Source organism: Larimichthys crocea, chromosome IV, assembly GCF_000972845.2.
Source record: "Larimichthys crocea isolate SSNF chromosome IV, L_crocea_2.0, whole genome shotgun sequence".
NCBI lineage: Eukaryota > Metazoa > Chordata > Actinopteri > Sciaenidae > Larimichthys > Larimichthys crocea.
The window spans coordinates 6,191,917-6,210,787 of record NC_040014.1 but is presented as its reverse complement, the minus strand read 5'-3'; the positions used below and the strand labels follow the sequence as shown (position 1 = coordinate 6,210,787).

At 40.6% G+C, this 18,871-nt stretch overlaps 1 protein-coding gene across 1 annotated transcript; it reads left to right on the top strand.

Moving 5' to 3' along the window:
- The first annotated feature begins 166 nt into the window (after positions 1–166).
- Positions 167–18,713, top strand: tbc1d13 (TBC1 domain family, member 13). The gene is made up of 12 exons (XM_010754537.3): positions 167–315; positions 1,641–1,714; positions 1,796–1,836; positions 4,107–4,168; positions 4,830–4,929; positions 5,388–5,470; positions 5,621–5,780; positions 11,843–12,053; positions 12,134–12,297; positions 15,428–15,588; positions 15,686–15,743; positions 15,836–18,713. The coding sequence occupies exons 1-12, from the start codon at positions 293–295 to the stop codon at positions 15,899–15,901; spliced, it is 1,203 nt and encodes a 400-aa protein (XP_010752839.2). The 5' UTR covers positions 167–292; the 3' UTR covers positions 15,902–18,713.
- Positions 18,714–18,871: the final 158 nt, after the last annotated feature.

The following is an 18,871-nucleotide window of genomic DNA, read 5'->3' as shown; positions in this document are numbered from 1 at the left end:
TATATATATATAATTGCACATGTATAATAGTCTACCTGTATGTATGTAATATGTAACTGTTAATGTTACTGTATGTTTAGAATATGCTTTAAATCAAAGACATGAAACAAATTAGCAAGGGAACATTGGCAAGCCCGGGCGCGCGCCTGCGTGTCTGTGTGTGTGTGTGTGTGTGTGTGTGTGTGTGTGTGTGTGTGTCCGTGAAGACGGAAGTGATAGGAGGACTTCCCTCTGTCCAATAATTCATTCCTGTGTGGACACAGTTGGAGGAACGGGTCGCTCCTGCAGAGACATGTCTACTGCGTACAGAAACAGGTGAGGCCGTTTGATGTTTGTTCCTGCGCGGGAAGCGCGAGCGATAAACTGCTGCTAAATCATCCATTGTAGCAGGCAGCTAGCATCCTAACGACATTAACTAACAGCTAAGCAAACACAAGCTGAGTTTAGGTTCAAGGCGAGAGCTGCAGACACACACGGTTCGTTCGTGCTCACAGTTTGTCCAGTTTAAATCAGCACGTTTTAATATGACAGACAGCGAGCCTACACGTTAACTAGCGGCTAATTCACTCCAGCAACTTCATCGTTTTGAGGCAGCTAGGCTAGCTCCCTGTTAGCACGTCAGCTGACACATCATACTTCCTTTAACTGGCTAACAGTCAGCTAGCGTGCAGCTATCAGTGGCTGACTGTGTGTGTGTCAGGAGGACACACGGGACTCCTCTCCAGTCAAACCACAACACATGAGCTAATGGCAAATCAGCCAGACATGTTCCACTGGAAAACGCGTTAGGCTCAGTTTAAAAAGACCGTGTTAATCATTTCCCATGTAATTACAATTTTATCTGATGTTATTTGTTAATTTAATCAAAGTGCAAATCAGTTACACGAAAGAGCTGCTAATATTGCTTGACTGTAGCACATGTCCTCTTATTTGTTCAGTATTGACACTTCATAACAGGAATACAAGATGCGGGTGTGCAGCATATGTTCAACAGATCATCTCATAACTGAATGATATGAAATAAAATCTTTTCAAATGAATTCAGTGAATCAAATGCTAAACAGTTTGACTGATCTCGTTTATTATAGAAATAAAGAGCCCATGTTTTTACCGTGTGGTGCTTAAATGTAAAGTGAAATGCTGGCCACAGCTTGCACACCTGTGTGAATGCAAACCAAAACCACAGTGTTGTTGTGACTAATATTTCTGAAGCTTATCATATTCACTTTTTGCATGTCAGAGAGCTGTTGATGCTCTGTGGTCAGTTTGAAGTTGTGCTGTTGTAGCTATTGGGTTGCATTTTACTAATGAAGCTCTTTTTTTTCTTTTCTTTTTTTAACACCGTGAGCAAAATATTAGCTCATTGTTTGCCAAAAATCCCAATATAATCTGTGTCATGGTTTGGGAGGTCTCAGTCGTTCAAACTACAATTCAACTTCTGTCAGGCTGAGGAGAGTCTATGTTTAGATTATACATGCGCAACAGCTGAGTTTTGATGTCAATTTGAGTGTGTGACCCTGTACATGTGTGCTGTCAGACTTGAGAGGGCATCCTTATGTGTGGAAAACGTGTGTGTGTGTAACTCAGCAGTAATTCCGACATGAAGCTTGTTCTAACGCTCATCTTGTTCCTTATTTCAGGATACAGGAATTTAAAGTAACCTTGAGTGAAGAAAACATCAACTTGAAGACACTGAGGGAGCTGTGCTTCAATGGTAACGCTCACACAGTTTGATGTTTGTCGTGCTGATAATGTTAGTGGTTCTGGAATTGACCGTTTTCTTTTCTCAACTCAGGAATCCCTTTTGAAGGAGGCATACGGGCACTGTGCTGGAAAGTAAGTTTCCTCTGTGCTCATGTTATTCTTCAGTTTGTTCATATGAACGCTGTAAACTGCTCGTTTCCACTTGAATGCCACATGTTCATGAAGAGGTGTGTGATCATCATAATCAACTGCCACAAACTGTTAACAGAATCAGAAATACTATATATATATATATACCTATATATATATATATACATATATACACATACATACATACATACATACACATACATACATACATACATACATACGTGTTATTTACAAAGAATATTAGGAGTCAGACCAAAACACAGAATTATTAGTTTTATCAGGACTGGAAACAAATGTGAATTTTGTTGTTCCACTAATGCTTTCTAACACAAGATGTTTACCAGAGTGAACATGTTCTCAGTTTATCTTTTCAGTGTGTTCCTCTTTATATCCATAAATCATATTTTAATAGCCTAGACTCGATCGTATCTGGAATGGCTCTGTGACTCTCACGGCTCGAGCAGCCATCATTCACCCTGTTGTCCAGAAACTGTACTCTGACTTTGCAGAAATTCTCCCAAATTCTCATATTGAATCCCTCTTGGCCTCTGTTCAATGACTGCTTCTCAGACAGTGGTACACATAACACTGGTGGTACTTAAAGGAATCTCAAAATATCATGCCATTAAAATACTACTACAACGATTTGAGTAAAAATAAACTTCAGCTCGCTGTATTTCAAGTTAAAATCAGTTTTAAAATCAATAGTCATATTCATGTACATTTAAGAATACATAAGAACAGTTGACAGTAAATGATCTCAATAGGAATAAACCTGCCTCCTGTGTGAGCTGACAGTAACTGAACAGCGGCTTTGACATCTGTCATAATGATGACCTCATATTTTCTGAAGTAGTACACGGTGTAAACGTTTGTGTAGGGCTGCTGGCCAGCATTTCTCCTCCCTTATCATCGCTGGACATAGACGGGAGCAGGACCTGCCTCATCCAGACAAAACTCCTCTGGATCCTGTATTAAAATGAGCTCACACTTTACCCACGTCAAATACCACATCAGACACATTGGACACATCCAGCATGTGACCTTGATCACATCATCTTATATCTACATACATTGTGGAACTGCTCAAAGCTTGTGTGTTTAAGACACCTCCTGAGATCCTTGAAGTGATGGTAGACCCCTGCCCTGTTCTAGCAGACATCAGTCTGAGTTCCCTCTGATGTCTGTCTGCACTTTGAACACGTTCCAGCCTGACCTCCTGTATTCATCTGATCCTACTGAAATGGAAATGATGCAGTTCTTTAGGTTTCCAGGGTTAGAAAAAAAAACACACTTTGAGAGTCATATGGCAGATTCTGTAAGATCTGGTGACTTCTGAGACACAGACGAGGAGGATACATGAGAACTGTGCAAATGTGGATAATTATACTGGTTAAACATCTTGTGCGTGTATGTGTAACTGACCTGTTCGACAGGTTTCAATGGTAAATGAACTGTACTTATATAGCACCTTTCTAGCCTTACGACCACTCAAAGTGCTTTACACACAAACACAAACGTTTTCACACACAGTCATACACTGATGGCATTGGCTGCCATGCAAGGTGTGTTAATTGCTCATCAGTTTGAGGAGCTGACCATTTATATATCGCACAGCCTTCAGGAGCAATTTGGGGTTCAGTATCTTGCCTAAGGACATGCAGACTGGTGGGGATCAAACCGCCGATCATCTGATTAGTGGACAACCTGCTCTGCCTCCGAGCCACAGCCGCCCTTGAACCACTTGCTATTTTCTTTCCTACCTAATAAAAAATTCAGAAAGGATATAAAAATGATGATTGTGAAGAGTTCAAGCATGAGGCTGAATACGACCTAAATCACAGTTCAGATATAAAGTTAAGGGATCACACAAGAACTCATTCTTTTAGTATAATCCACATCATTTAATCCATTTTTTAGCAGTTTTGCGTTGGCTTCACTTCACAGCTACAGAGGTTGCCATGTGGTTAACACCCCCTACATATTCTGTTTCTGTTTCATCCAACACTTCATTGATGTTTGTTTGATATATGAATGAAAACTGGCTGCACCATGACATCAAATGGCCTGACATCTATGAACTCTTTGGAGTTTAGTGTTCGGTGGGTTAGAACTCCAGGTTGCATGAGATGATAATGATGGCCTTGGTGGTGGGTCCAGCGGGGTTGAAGATAATTATGGAAAAATTTGGGCATAGCTGTAATTTGCATCTTTTCTCTCTGTTAAATGTCCTTTTCTTTTTCTCCTTTCAGATCCTTCTCAATTATCTACCTCTCGATCAGACGCTATGGGAGTCTTTCCTCAAGAAGCAGAGGTAAGAGCGCGCGTTGAGCGCATCAAAGAGATGGTCGTGTTGAAGAATTAAGCCACCCTGCTTCACTTATTTGAATGTTGCTTTTTTCGGTGTTACTCGTCACACAATCAGCTGCCGTCAATCAGCACAGCTGATGACATTAGCTAATGTTGTTAGCTGACTGAAATAGAAAGAAACCTCATATTTCAGTTGTGACTCAGTAAGCCTGCTGCTGTTTATTATGGTGGTGACGAAACCGCCACAGTCTGATTGTTTCCTCATTTACATCAGATCCAACAGGAATTCTGACCTCACCTGTGTGACAGGACACTGGATAGTACATACATGTTTTACTGCTAATGCAAACACCTTTTATTTATCAATAATGTTGCTTATTAAAATATAAATAAATATATATACAGAGAGAATTGTGAAAAATGTAGCACCCAGACACACCTGATGACATCTTCACATCTGACCAATGACCCTGAACTTTGAATTTAAAATGATATACAGCAGAGAAAAGCTGCAAACTGTCACATTTTAGAAGCTGCAAACAGAGAACGCTTGATAAATATATTAAATTCAAGACAAGTTGGCTATTGAAATAGTTTGTTGTTGTTGTTGTTGTTGTTGTTGTTGTTGTTGTTAACTTGCCGTATCTGTCCTGTGTCTCTCACAGGGAGGTGTACTCCCAGTTCCTAAAAGAAATGATCATCCAGCCCGGCATCGCCAAAGCCAACTTGGGCCTTTCCAGAGAAGACGTGACAATGGAGGATCATGTGAGTCCAGTCCCCTTTTTATCGTGGTTTTTAACTGTCATGTTTTAGGAGTAAAGTCCAAACATGTGTGTCTTGGCAGGACTCAGTTATTATGTTCTCGTCAGGTAAACGCTTAACTGCATGCATGTGACCTCGGGTCTTTTGTCTTTTAATCACTTAAACAAATATTTTGATCACTGAATCAATCCTCTGTCATTCAGCTGTCAGCTGATGAAAGCTCAAATGATATGTCCACGTATGTGTGATGTCACTTTTCCACTAGGGACTGTGTATGCCGTCTGCACATGAGTGAAGATGTTCAGTTCAATTATTATTCTATTGAAATGTATTTCTGTAAGCTCTTGTTATTGGTTCAATTAAAGATCAAAAGAAAGCAAGAAGAACAGAAACAAAATAAATAAAATGGTTATTATGGAATGTGAGTAAAATACAACAAAATCAATTTTTCTTTTTTTCAGCCTCTGAATCCGAATCCAGACAGCAGGTGGAACACTTACTTCAAAGATAATGAAATTCTACTACAGATCGACAAGGATGTAAGGTACGAGCTCTGAAAGCAGTTTGTTGACCTGATGGTATGTGAGTGTAAAGAGGACACAGCTTGTCATCCTGTATGTTGGATATAATAAATAAAAAAACATAAGCGCTCATGTGAAATGTTTGAAAGTGTTCATTGTATTCACGTTTGCAGGCGGTTGTACCCGGACATGGCGTTCTTTCAGCGTCCCACAGAATATCCATGTCAGCTTATTTTGGATCCACAGAATGATTATGAGACGCTGCGTCGACGAGTCGAACAGACTACCCTGAAAGCACAAACTGTAAACCGCAACCGCAGTGGAGTCACCAACGTAAGTGACTGTGTGTGTCTGTGTGGTCTGTACAGTTTGGGTTATGTTACATGGTTTTATGTAGTGTTAATGGCTCAGGAAGTAGATTGAGAGGAATCCAGAGAGGAACATAAAACAGTGTGTTAGTGTCAGACTGTCAAGTTAATGTTTAAATCTTCAAACTGGAACTTGTCCAGCACATTAGGTGCATGTTTGTGGAATGTTGGATGTTTTTTTTTTTTTTTAAGTCACGTGAAGTGCAGAAACAAGACAGTTTGTCAACCCTGGTGCAGACCAAACAGCGACCTGATAAGAAACAAAATGAACAGACAGACCAATCACAGCTGACAGCAGACAGCAGAACTACTAAAATGAAGAAACTACTAATAACCGCTAATGAATTCATCTGCTGGTTGTGAACTATCAAGAAAATTAAAAAAAACTAATCAATCTATCTGAGCCAATATATGCACTATATATACACACATCATTTGGTAAGCATGGTGACATGTATGTGCTGATTAAGTACAGTGTAAACACTCCACAGAGAAATGTACACAACTATCACTGTCCTTAGCCACTCCTCCGCTCCACTAGGACCCACCATCTGGGTACCTGTGTTTGGACTGGAAAGCAGTCGTCATTAATATTAATGAGACAAAATCCATGGCTTTTTCTCAGCAACCCCTCATTAGTGTTGCTGTATGAGACGTCTGTTTGTCATCCAGTCTCTACCGATTAGTCATTAATTCTTACATGCAGTCTAATTGTTATTTCTTCGTGAGCGCAGAATTAAAGCACATGTGCTGTCAATCACAGAATGAATCACAAAGTTTTACCTGTATAACTTCATATTCACAGCTCTTGGTTCATGAATAAAATGGTCAAAAATAACACTGGATCTTTTTTCTCTCTTGTTTGAGACCAAATGTTTAAGGCAAGGCAAGGCAAGGCAAGTTTATTTGTATAGCACAATTCGTACACAAGGCAATTCATAGTGCTTTACAAAGGCAAGGAAAAACATTTGACATTAAGACAAGCAATAGCAATAGAAATAAAAAATTAAAAAGAGAAGAAATTTGAATTAAAAACATCAGAATGTCATTTAAAATCATTAAAATAGCAAATTTGAAAACAATTTAAAACAATAAACGAATCACTGGATTATGATTAAAAATTCTTTAAAAGTTCTTTAAAAGAGCTCAGCCATAAGCACGTGAAAATAGAAAAGTTTTTAACCTGGATTTAAAAGTGCTAAGAGTTGGGGCTGATTTCAGTCCTGCTGGTAGTTTGTTCCAGTTGTGAGCAGCATAACTGCTAAATGCTGCTTTACTGTGTCTGGTTTGAACTCTGTGCTCCACTATCTGACCTGAGTCAGTAGATCTCAGAGCCCTACTGGGTCTATATTCTACTAGCATGTCATTTATGTATTGTGGGCCTAAACCATTCAGTGATTTGTAAACTAGTAGCAGAACTTTAAAATCTATTCTGTGGCTAACTGGGAGCCAGTGTAAAGACTTAAGAACTGGAGTGATGTGTTCTGATCTCTTTGTTCTGGTCAGAACTCGAGCTGCTGTGTTCTGAATGAGCTGCAGCTGTTTGATACTTTTTTGGGGGAGTCCAGTCAAAAGACCATTACAGTAGTCAAGTCTACTGGAGATGAAAGCATGGATCAGCTTCTCCTGATCTGTTTGGGACATAAAGCCCTTAACTCTGGATGTGTTCTTAAGTTGGTAGAAGGCTGTTTTGGTGACTGATTTTATGTGACTGTTGAAGGTCAGATCTGAGTCTATCAACACGCCAAGGTTTCGGACTTGGTCTTTAGTTTCTAGAGACAGTAACTCAAGGTGTTTACTGACAGCAACCCTCTTCTCTTTATTGCCAAAAACAATTACCTCAGTTTTTTCTTGATTTAACTGAAGAAAATTTTGGTTCATCCAATTTTTGACTTGCTCTAGACAGTTACACAATGACTCTATAGGACTGCAGTCATCTGGGGACAGCGCAAGATATATCTGTGTGTCATCTGCATAACTATGATAGTTGACATTAGAATTCTGCAGACTATGACCCAAAGGCAGCATATATAGGCTGAACAAAAGGGGTCCAAGAACTGACCCCTGAGGAACCCCACATGTCATAGCCACTCGATCTGATTGATTACTTCCAATGGTCACAAAATAACTCCGCTCCTCCAAGTAGGACCTGAACCATTCTAGGACTGTTCCACGGAGTCCTGCCCATGTTTCCAACCTGTTCAGCAGTGTGCTGTGATCCACAGTGTCAAACGCAGCACTGAGATCCAGCAGGACCAGAACTGATACTTTGCCTGAGTCAGTGTTCAACCTTATGTCATTTAACACTCTAATAAGAGCTGTCTCTGTACTGTGGTGAGCTCGAAAACCTGATTGAAATTTGTCAAAAAATCCACTGGAGTTCAAGTAATTACTGAGTTGATTAAAAACCACTTTCTCAACAATCTTGGCTATAAAAGGAAGATTTGAGACAGGTCTGTAGTTGGTTAACTTGAAAGTGTCCAGCGTTCGCTTTTTTAAGAGTGGCTTGATGGCAGCTACTTTTAGGGGTTTAGGAAACGTGCCTGATTGAAGTGAGCAATTTATTATTTGCTGCAGATCTGTTTGGACAGATTTTACAATAGCTTTAAAAAAGTCAGATGGCATTGTGTCAAGACAGCATGTCGATGATTTAAGATGCTGAACTGTTTCTTCTATGTTTTTTTTGATCAACTGTATTAAATTCTGACATCACAGTTGATTCATTCCTAGGCGGTTTTAGGGATTGCGTCACTTTATCATTTTGTAGATTTGTGTTGATATTTAACCTTATAGATTTGATTTTTTCATCGAAAAAGTGAGCAAATTCATTGCATTTTTCTTTTGAAGAGAGTTCTGAAACTATCTCTTTTGGGGGGTTTGTAAGCTTATCAACTATAGCAAACAGAGTGCGAGTGTTGTTGATGTTTTTATTAATAATTTTAGAGAAGTGTTGCTGTCTAGCCTTGATTAACTCATGGTTGAAATTACTGAGACTTTGTTTGTAGAGGTCGTGGTGAATTTGGAGTTTAGTTTTTCTCCATTTACGCTCTGCTTTCCGGCATTCTGTTTTCAATGCCTTTACCATCATAGTGTTCCTCCATGGTGATCTCTGTCTACTCAAGGTCATCTTAGTTTTAATAGGTGCAACAGCATCCATGACATTTGAGATTTTCCAGTTGAAATTATCCAGGAGTTCATCAACTGTCTCTGCACTCACAGTTGGTGACATTGCTATAGCCTCCATAAACTTAGCACTAGTATTCTCGTTTATGTACCTTTTCCTAACAGACACAGAGGTTATCTGAATGTTTGGAATTATCTGTAAGTCAAAGAACACACAGAAATGATCAGAAAGAGCCAAGTCCTTAACAACAACAGAAGAAATGTCAACACCTTTAGAGATAACCAGATCTAGAGTGTGTCCCCGAGTGTGTGTGGGCCCTTTGACGTGTTGGACAAGGCCAAAGGTGTCAAGTAGAGAACAGAAGTCTTTGGCATTAGTATCCATGTTGTTGTCTATGTGAATGTTAAAATCCCCAGTTACGATAAAAAAGTTGTAGTCAGTGCAGATAACTGACATCAGATCAGCAAACTCATCAATAAATTTTCCTGAGTACCTTGGTGGTCTATAAATGATTAGAAAAAGGACTTTTGGATCACCCTTCATTAAAAAACAGAGATATTCAAAAGAACTAAAATCACCAAATGTAGTGTCCTTGCACTGAAATACTGATTTGAAAATGGCAGCAACACCCCCGCCCTTCTTGCCATTTCGACTCTTACTCATAAAACTGTAATTTGTTGGCGCTGCCTCATTAAGAATGGTAGCACAACTACATTCAGTCAGCCATGTTTCACTAAGAAGTAAAAAGTCTAGATTATAGGTCATAATCATGTCATTTACTATCAGTGGTTTGTTGGCTAGTGATCTGATATTGAGTAGGGCTATCCTTGTGGGGATAACAGGAGACACTGGTAAGTTTCGTGGTTGACATGCTATACTCAGTAGATTGGCAGATTTAAATGAACCCTTTTTATTTCTCATCAGTTTAACCACTTTTCTGTTACCTGTAATCACAGGGATTGAGAAGGGTATCTGAACTCCATAGGGCCCTGACTTTTCCTGGTGAAGATTATTTATAGCAGTATTGCAGCCTGGACCCGGCACATATCAGTCAGACTCACAGATATGATGATTCAAAGGAGGTGGGGGGGCTCTGTGACTTTTAGTCGAGGGTTGTTTCCGAGGTGGAATAGGTGGGGCTGGACGGTGTGGTAGCTTAAGGGGAGAAAATAGGGGATTTTGGCGTGGTGTTAATTGGATTCCCATATTGACAAGACTCTTCATCCTGTCGGTGAAATCCAGAAGTGGGGAGTCATCCAGACTGAATGGAGAGAGTTGGGGGCTGGGTGGGGTCTGGGGGGGGTGGAGGTTGAGTGTCCCCTGTTGGGGCTGGGGGAGACTCCACTTGTTGGGGTGAGAATAGTGATGTTGCCGGTTCTTTCTGGGTCTGCTGTCCTCCCTGTTCAGTCCTAATCTCAGCGCCCTCACCAGAGCGCCGCCTTATCTGTTGTTTTGGATTGTCTTGTCTTTGGTCCTTGGCAGTGGCTGCTGGTGTCTGACGCAGAAAATAAAAAATGTTGGAGCTTAGCAGCTGTACTCCTGATTTGTTAAGGCAAAATCCATCTGCCTTAAAGAGGTGCCTGCGTTCCCAAAAGATGTTGAAATTGTCAATAAAGTTTATTGATTGAGTAGCACATGTATCTTTGAGCCATCTGTTTAGCATCATCAGCCTGCTGAATCGCTCATCTCCTCGCCGAACTGTTGGTAGAGGTCCACTGAAAAACACCTCAGTATTTAGGCATTGGACTCTCTTCATCAGATCAACAAAGTCCCGTTTTAATACCTCCGATTGTTGCTTCACAACATCAAGGGCTCCTGTGTGTATGATGAGTGATTTAACTGTTGGATGATCAGTAGCTTTCTTTTGGGGAGTCAGGATTTTGGGAAAGTGGAGCAAATCTGTTCTCTAGTAGAATCCCTGTGTCTTGGGGCAATTTGCTCTTTGTTTTTGTTGTACTTCCAGTCCATGGTTGTTTTCTCCTTGGTAGCGGGGTTGAAGATGCATTCCTGTTTGATGGCAGTGCAGGCCACTCAGTGTCATCATGAGTCTCCGGGTGCTGGGTTCTGCCTGTTAACCGTCTTCCCATATCTGAGGGAGGCAATTTGTGATGCCTGGGCTTTGCACCAAGAGAGTTCCAGAAAGGAGTTGTTGATTTAGTGCCATTTACACCTGGCTCCTGCTGCATCTTTGTGGTGCTAATTAGCTTTCTGTTAGCCTGCTTTTTCTCACTATTTTGGGACAGTGGCAGAGTGGTTTCATTCCCATATTGTCCATTTACCTCCACGTTCACTTCGAGCCGATGAATTTTAGTTTCCAGTACTGCTATCTTCTGGAGCAGTTTGTGGTAATCATCCATGGAAAAGGGAGGCATCTTGCTGCTAATTAGCTTTTGTTAGCTGAGCTCCTCAGTCCCAGTCACGATAGTGCAGGCTTGTGCTGCTGATAGGCCACGCTCATGAAATAAAACAGATTAAAATAAAAGTGTCAGTCTTCGGTAACTAAACTCCCAGTGATATAGGTATCCAGGTTCCGCTTTTCAAAAAATTGTTTGCAAAAGGAAAGGATTACAATAATAGAAAAAACAGTAAAGCAGAGTAAAGCGGAGAGCAAAAGAGTGAAGCGTCTGCACTCAAGCAAGGTCAAGCAGAACTGTGCTGAGCTAAATGAGCGCTGTGACAATGTTAGTTGGATTATGAGTAAAATAACTAATGACATTCTCATCATGATTTTGACAAAGAGGTAATTAAGAAATGTCCGTATGCTAATAAGTAGATGTTAGGCTGTCTACCACATCAGTATGTCAGCAGAGTGCAGCACTTGCCATGTTTACTTACTTTAAACGTTATACAGTGTTTGCACCACAGTAGCACCACCCTCTGGTTAACTGAATGTGTTCTCCCAGGTCAGCTCACCTGGAAAAGCATTGAACCTGTATCCATCCAACGAATATGAGGTGCTGCCCAGTGGGAGTGAAGCACACTGGGAGGTGGTGGAGCGGATCCTCTTCATCTACGCCAAACTCAACCCCGGGATCGCCTACGTGCAGGGAATGAATGAGATTGTTGGGCCAATTTACTACACCTTTGCCACAGACCCTAACAGCGAGTGGAAAGGTCGGTAACACTTGAATTAAGAATGTCAGCGCGTTTCACACACAGGGGATAAACGTGTTTCTTTCTGCTTCACTGTTTAGAGCACGCCGAGGCAGATACGTTCTTCTGTTTCACCAACCTGATGTCGGAGAACAGAGACAACTTCATCAAGAGCCTGGATGACTCTCAGTGTGGCATCACCTACAAGATGGAGAGTGTGTACTCCATGCTCAAAGACAAAGACCTGGAGCTCTATCTCAAGCTGGTAAGATCAAAGGCCCATTCTCTGTTCCTTTTTCCAGAGCTACTGTACATGAATGTTCCTCTGAACGTCAGCAAATGTTGGAGCTGCTTATTCAAACTCTTCTCTTGGTTCTGTTCTGTATCTGTGCCAGATCAATGCTGCCAGAACAGCTCGCATTTCTAACCCCATAACTTCACTGAGCACGTCCCTGTCACGTCTGCAATGCTGTTTTGGTCCATCCTGCGTGTGACTTAAAATTCCAGTGTTTCAGAAGCGTTTATCCCTCCAGACTTTGTTTACTTGCTCAGATTTGTTCATTTTCCTGGTTTATGTGCTTCTAAATATGCTTCTATATGTGTAAATATGCTATGTAGTTCATTCATTTGTCTGTTGTCTACGGCTGGCAGTTTGTGCAGGCTATTTTATTTTGAAAATTCACTGGATTCTCTGTGCCTGGCTTCCTGTCAGCTTGAGGTGCTCTGTAGAAATTGATGCAGGCTGCTCATGGGGTCTGTCAAAAATAGAACTGAGTAGTGGTCCGCTTTACCGCTCTGAACCGGACTGCACCAGAGCTGCTGGGGTTTAAAACATTGACTAGCCTTCGTCTGGTGTTAGCTTTCTGTTACCATCTCCGATGTTAACGGGTCGGTTTTGACCCGTGTTTTTAATCATCTCTAAAATACACTAAAAGCAATCATCTATCATCCAATTTGTTTCTCATCTCTTGATTACATTGTTAGGCTTCCTTATCCATGAAAATATTGGTTTTAATATTTTTGGTGTGGGCCTCTGGGCCTTTTTTTTGTCAGTATAGCCCTCGATTTCAATTTTAAAAACTGGTAAAATGAGCCTCAAGAGAATCATATAAATAAATAAAAGGTTGTTGTGTTACCTGGCTATTACTGAGGGGTATTAGAACACATCTCTTAAATAAATTTGTTTCATTTATTTTTTCATTGTAATATTAGTAACATCTATGGTGTTACGGGTCAATTTCGACCCATATACATTTACTTCAAGGAAATGGAAAAAAAGTATTTTTTCAGCAATAGAACTTTAATATAAACACAACATGAAAAGCAGAACAAGTCATAACACAAAATATAGATTTGCAAGGTCAAACAACCAATCAAGCATATGTTCCAAAATTCCAAATTCGAAAACTAATAAAAAACTAAATCAGAGTAAAAGTCTCTGTGTGCAAGAACATGCATATGTATGTGTGTGTGTGTATGTGTGTTTAGATGCATGTGTGGCAAAAAGTGACACTTTTTGTGTGTTCTTTGCAGATATATTTCTTGCACTTGAAGCACAATGCGTTTGTCTTTCTGTCCTTACTGCTTGGGCAGACCTGACACCTCCTTTTAGAATCAGGTGGCCTGAATTGGGTTCCAGCTGTGACTGGTCTGGTTGGTGCTGAGGCAGGGCTGGCTGAGGAGGATGCCGGCGAGGATGCTCTTTGTGTTGCTGATGATGTGGACGGAGTGGTAGGTGAGCTCTGCAGCTGTCTGACCAAGGCTGTGGCATCTGGGTCTCGGGGAACCCGCTGCCTTTGCTCAATGTGTGGCTTGACAAGGGAATTTCCGAGCTCCTCAAGAAACATTCTCCGCTTGGCTTTTTTGGTTGAGTTCCACCCTTGGTGGATGTGTGTCCACAACACAAATGCATTACATGCAGACACATCAAGCATGTTGTAAAACACAACCATTGGCCATCTCCTGGTCATTCGCTGGCAAGTGTAGGTGGCAGTCAGCTTGTCTAGGTTGTCCACTCCTCCTTTGTTCTTGTTGTAGTCAAGGATAATTGTGGGCTTTTTATCACTTCCTGATGACACAGCTGCATCTTTGTGAAGAGTAGACATCAGTATCACATTCCTTCTTTTTTTTGGACAGTATGAGACAACAGTGGTGGTGTCTGTAAAAGCAAACTTTGAGGAAAGTGGAGCCCTGTCCTTCCTTCCTTTCAGCAGGCAGCTCAGGTTTGTTCTTCTTCATTGTGCCCACCATGGTAAGTTTCCTCCTGAGAAGTTCTTGTCCAAGGTCAAAGCTGGTAAAAAAAATTGTCACAAGTGATATTGTGACCCTGCAGGCCAGTAGTCATATCAAGGACCACACGTTTTCCTTGGTTCTTCTCAGGGATGCCACTCGCAGCTTTGCCTGTGTAAATCTGTAGGTTCCAGGCATAGCTGTTTTTGGCATCGCAGGCTGCCCAGATTTTTATGCCGTACTTCCCTGGCTTACTGGGTATGTATTGCCGGAAGGGGCATTTTCCTCGGAAAGGGAGAAGACGTTCATCCACTGTCACCTCTGGCCCTGGGTTGAACATCAGTGGAAGGAGCTGCACCCATTTCTCCCAGACACTAAAGCTCACATGACTGGGAGAGGAGCTGGCTGTCTGACAGTGCACTTATGATTTCAGTTTTGGCTCTAATTATTGCTTTATAAGCTTATTTTATAACTGGGTCGAAACCGACCCTAACACCACAAAGGTAACAATTTCAACCAGAGCATTTTATAATTTAGTGAAAAAAAATTTTTTTATATTATTTTGTTGAAATAGAGGTTCCTGACAAAGTCAAAAAGCCTTGATGCAATAAACGCATTTTTGTGGTAGTTCTATGAATTTAAAACCTAAGAACGGGTCGGTGGCGACCCTAACAACAGACGAAGGCTAGAACGGCTGCGTGAAACCTGCTGTTTTAACCTCAAACTCTACATTTCAGTAAAATATCGTGCAGTCTTTTCATATGCACATGCAATTTTTCAACAAATTTCATGTATTTTGAAAGAAATTTCTGAATTGTCTTTACACAGACTTTGAATTGTTTTGCCTATAAATGGTCAGAAAACATAATAACTCCCATCACCAGGCAGATGTGACATCCTCAAATTGTTTAGTGTGTCTGACCAACAGTCCAAAAAACCCAAATATATAAAGTTAACAATGACACAACATGAAGAACAGCAGCAAGTCCTCACTTCTCACAAGCAAACGATGTTTGACATCTTTTGCTTGAAATAGAATTCAAATGATTCAGAATAGTTTTTCTCTATAAAGTGATGGAGGAGAATGATTGCGAGGAAAGTGAGAAAATCTGCGGATCACATAGTTTCATCCATGTTGTGTTTCTCTCATGTTCTTGTCCTCCCAGGAAGAGCAGAACATCAAACCCCAGTATTTCACATTCCGCTGGCTCACCCTGTTGTTATCTCAGGAGTTCCTCCTGCCGGACGTCATCCGGATCTGGGACACCCTGTTTTCTGACCAGGACCGATTCCACTTCCTCATCTTGGTCTGCTGCGCCATGCTCATGTGAGCTTTTCATACTGTGCTGTTGTCGTCTTGCAGCATTGACACCTCTGACTCTTCAAGTTAATGATTGCTTCTTGTTGACTTGTTGTGTTCACAGACTCATCAGAGAGAGCTTACTGGCAGGAGACTTCACAGTGAATATGAGATCGCTGCAGGTAAGGCTTTTTAGAAACCACAGGAAAACATCCAAACCATAAACATGTAGAGTCACACAGTGATGTTTCTTTTTTACTGATGTTCCTCTCAGGATTACCCCATATCAGATGTCCACACCATCCTGACCAAGGCCAAAGAGTTGCAGGATAACTCCTAACCTGTTCACTCTTTTCCTCCTGCTGCCTCTCTGATGTGGTAGGTGGGGGTTTAAACAAAAAAAAAAAAACATTGTCATGTCAAACATGTATCATGGGAGGACTTGATCAATGAAGAGCCTGGACAGATGTGTTGGGGGTCTAGAAAACCCAGCATACTGCTTTTAAACTCTATGTCTGATGTTTGGTCAGTGGGGACTGTCGCTGAAACTACTCCTTCCCGGATGTGAGAAGGAGATGCCACCTGTTTCTTGATGCATTATGGGGGGGGCGGGGGGGGGGCTCCTCTCGCAGCCATCTCTCCCATGGAGACTTGTTGCGCTCAGATCATGATGTTTGCACTGAACATCTGAGGGAGAAGGAGCCCGACACTACCGATTTCATGCCATGAAAATATGCCAGAAACAGAGCCAAGAATTTAACACGAGTCCCACTACGACCACGTACTGACCTGGTGTCAGAAACTTTTAATTGAGTTGAGCAATAGTGCATGTTTTATTCTTTAAGGGTTTTTAATTTTTTATTATTTGAAGACGTTTTTAATGTAAGGAACGTGTATGCCTTATTTGTTTAATGATGTGCAACAGGCGACAGTATTCCTGTGTAACATAAATATGAAGTGATGGGCCACGTCTGTTGAATATTGTATTGCTAACCTTCTGAGAATCTTCATTTGTTGAGCAAAGATGCCTTTTGTCCCATTGGAAATGTGGAACTCCTCCTAGTCTTGAAATGAAAGCAAGCTGTGCTGCTTTTCACACTGAACGTTCTGACTCAGCCTGGTGTCTACACACACCCCTCTGTAGTAGTGTGATTACTTTATAGCACGGTGAATCAGTCATGTGATTTGCCACACAGATACTAGTGCAATGGTATGGTTTTTATGTTTTTTTTACAGGTGATTTGTACAGATACTACTACTTTTTTTTTTTTTTATTGATGCTAACAAAGAAGGCATTAAACACAAGCAGCTGACCTGTATGATAGAGATGTTCAGTTAAGTTTTTAATATGAATTTCAAAAAATCATATCGTGATTATGGCAATATTTCCACTTCTAGATGTAATGATGTGATACATGGAGTTTTCATGAGAGGTTTGATTACAAAAGATCAGATGTAGAAAAATGAGCCGCACAACAAACTTGTTTCACACCTCAAGTGGAAGCACCCGGTTGAATAAAAGTTATTGTGAGTTATGGTTCTGTCATATCATCATAAATTTAAAGTATTCACGACATCTTTTTAAGGGTCGTATCACACTCCTCTCTACAACAGTCTTGAACTGACGTCAGTCAAAAGATCACTGTTCTGACACTGTTTTCAGTGTTCTGTGCTCAGGATACTTTTCAGTCAGTAATATGAGAGTAGAGATTTTATGTTGGGCAAAACTATTGTGTCTACAAATGTGTTTACAAGAAACAAAGTCAGCTTTGTTTTTGTACTGTCATACACCGAGATTACCTGTAAGCTCGCTACAACACAGTGGATTCAGTAGCTCAGTGACTGTCAACTAAAGTTATCAACATTTCCTGTAATGTTTTGTCTTCATAATAATAATCCAACAGAAAGACCAACATAAAATTGTTACCGTCACATTCATAGGTGCAAACATAGACATAATATATCTGACTGTTTGAGTTGCTTAGATAAGTCTTTTCCTCGCTCCTGATCTCTGCCATCATCAGCCATAACCAAAAAAATCGACCGTCAAAAGAAAAATCCTCCTCCTGCTTCCTTTTGACTTTATGATTAGCATTAAAAAAACGCTTTCCCTTTTATCTGCTTAAGAGTAGCGTGTTAAAGTAGCTGAAGTAGCATGACTGAACAAATCTTCAAAAGTCAAATTCTGTGTCACTCTGGAAACAGGCATGCAGTTGATTGTTGTTAAGGAAGTCAAACCCTCGTTAACTTGGAGTTATTAGCTAAGCTCTCCCAGGCGTTGTGGTGTAGATTAACCTTTGCTTCAGCCTGATTAACGTTCAGTGTGAACACCAGCACAGCATGACAGAGAGCGCTGATTCCAATGTTTTATTATTGTATCCTGTATCGTGCACATACCATATAATCTGTGGCGTACGTGTCACGGCTTGATCAAATCTAGATTACGATGTGAATGTGTATCTGCAAACTGAAATCTACCACTGCGTAATATACGGTTACAAGCTCCTAACATTAATTAGGTCGATCAGTGGGGAAACAGACAAGAAGTAATGTCATAAAATGTGTTGGTGATACTTATGCTTTAAATAAATTATTGAATGCATCCTCATATGAAGGCACTGTGCGCTCGCTGAGGAAACAGACTGTTGCTGAAGAGCTCATTGTAACTCACTCATCATCTCATCTTGTACAAAGTGCAGGATTTTCACATGTGGCCCTTCATATTCACGCCTCCCCCCAAAAAATGTAACATACATCAGTTCCAGGGCTACTTAAATATTAACGTATAATTTTTAATGATTTTTATACACACTCCTTAGAAATTGGATGGGGCATTAAAAAGTATCACTTTTCTGTCTGGGTTTTCTGCTACCGAAGATCAAATCAAATCTTACTTGACCATCCAAGTAAAAAAACACACTATAGAAATGTAGTCTTTAATATTGTTGAGGTGTGTGTGTGTGTGTGGGTGTGGGTGTGGAAGCTCTGTTTACTTTTAACAAACAGTATGTAACAATACAGTTCTTTTAAAATTGTTAATAAGCTGCTCAAAGAACATTTTTATTAGTTTGGGGCCAGGTGTCTCTTTCGGTAAAACCGACAAGGATATTCTGCTAAATTGAGTTAGATATGACTTAAAAACTCCTAACACAGCAGAGAGGACACATGAATCATTTACTGATTCATGGATGGATTAGTAAATCATCTACCAGCTGTGTTCATATTCAATGCAGTGGTGACAGACAACAAATAACATGAGAAAGCCTTTATCATCATGGAAAACATTCAGGATAAGCAAGCCTCCTTAAAC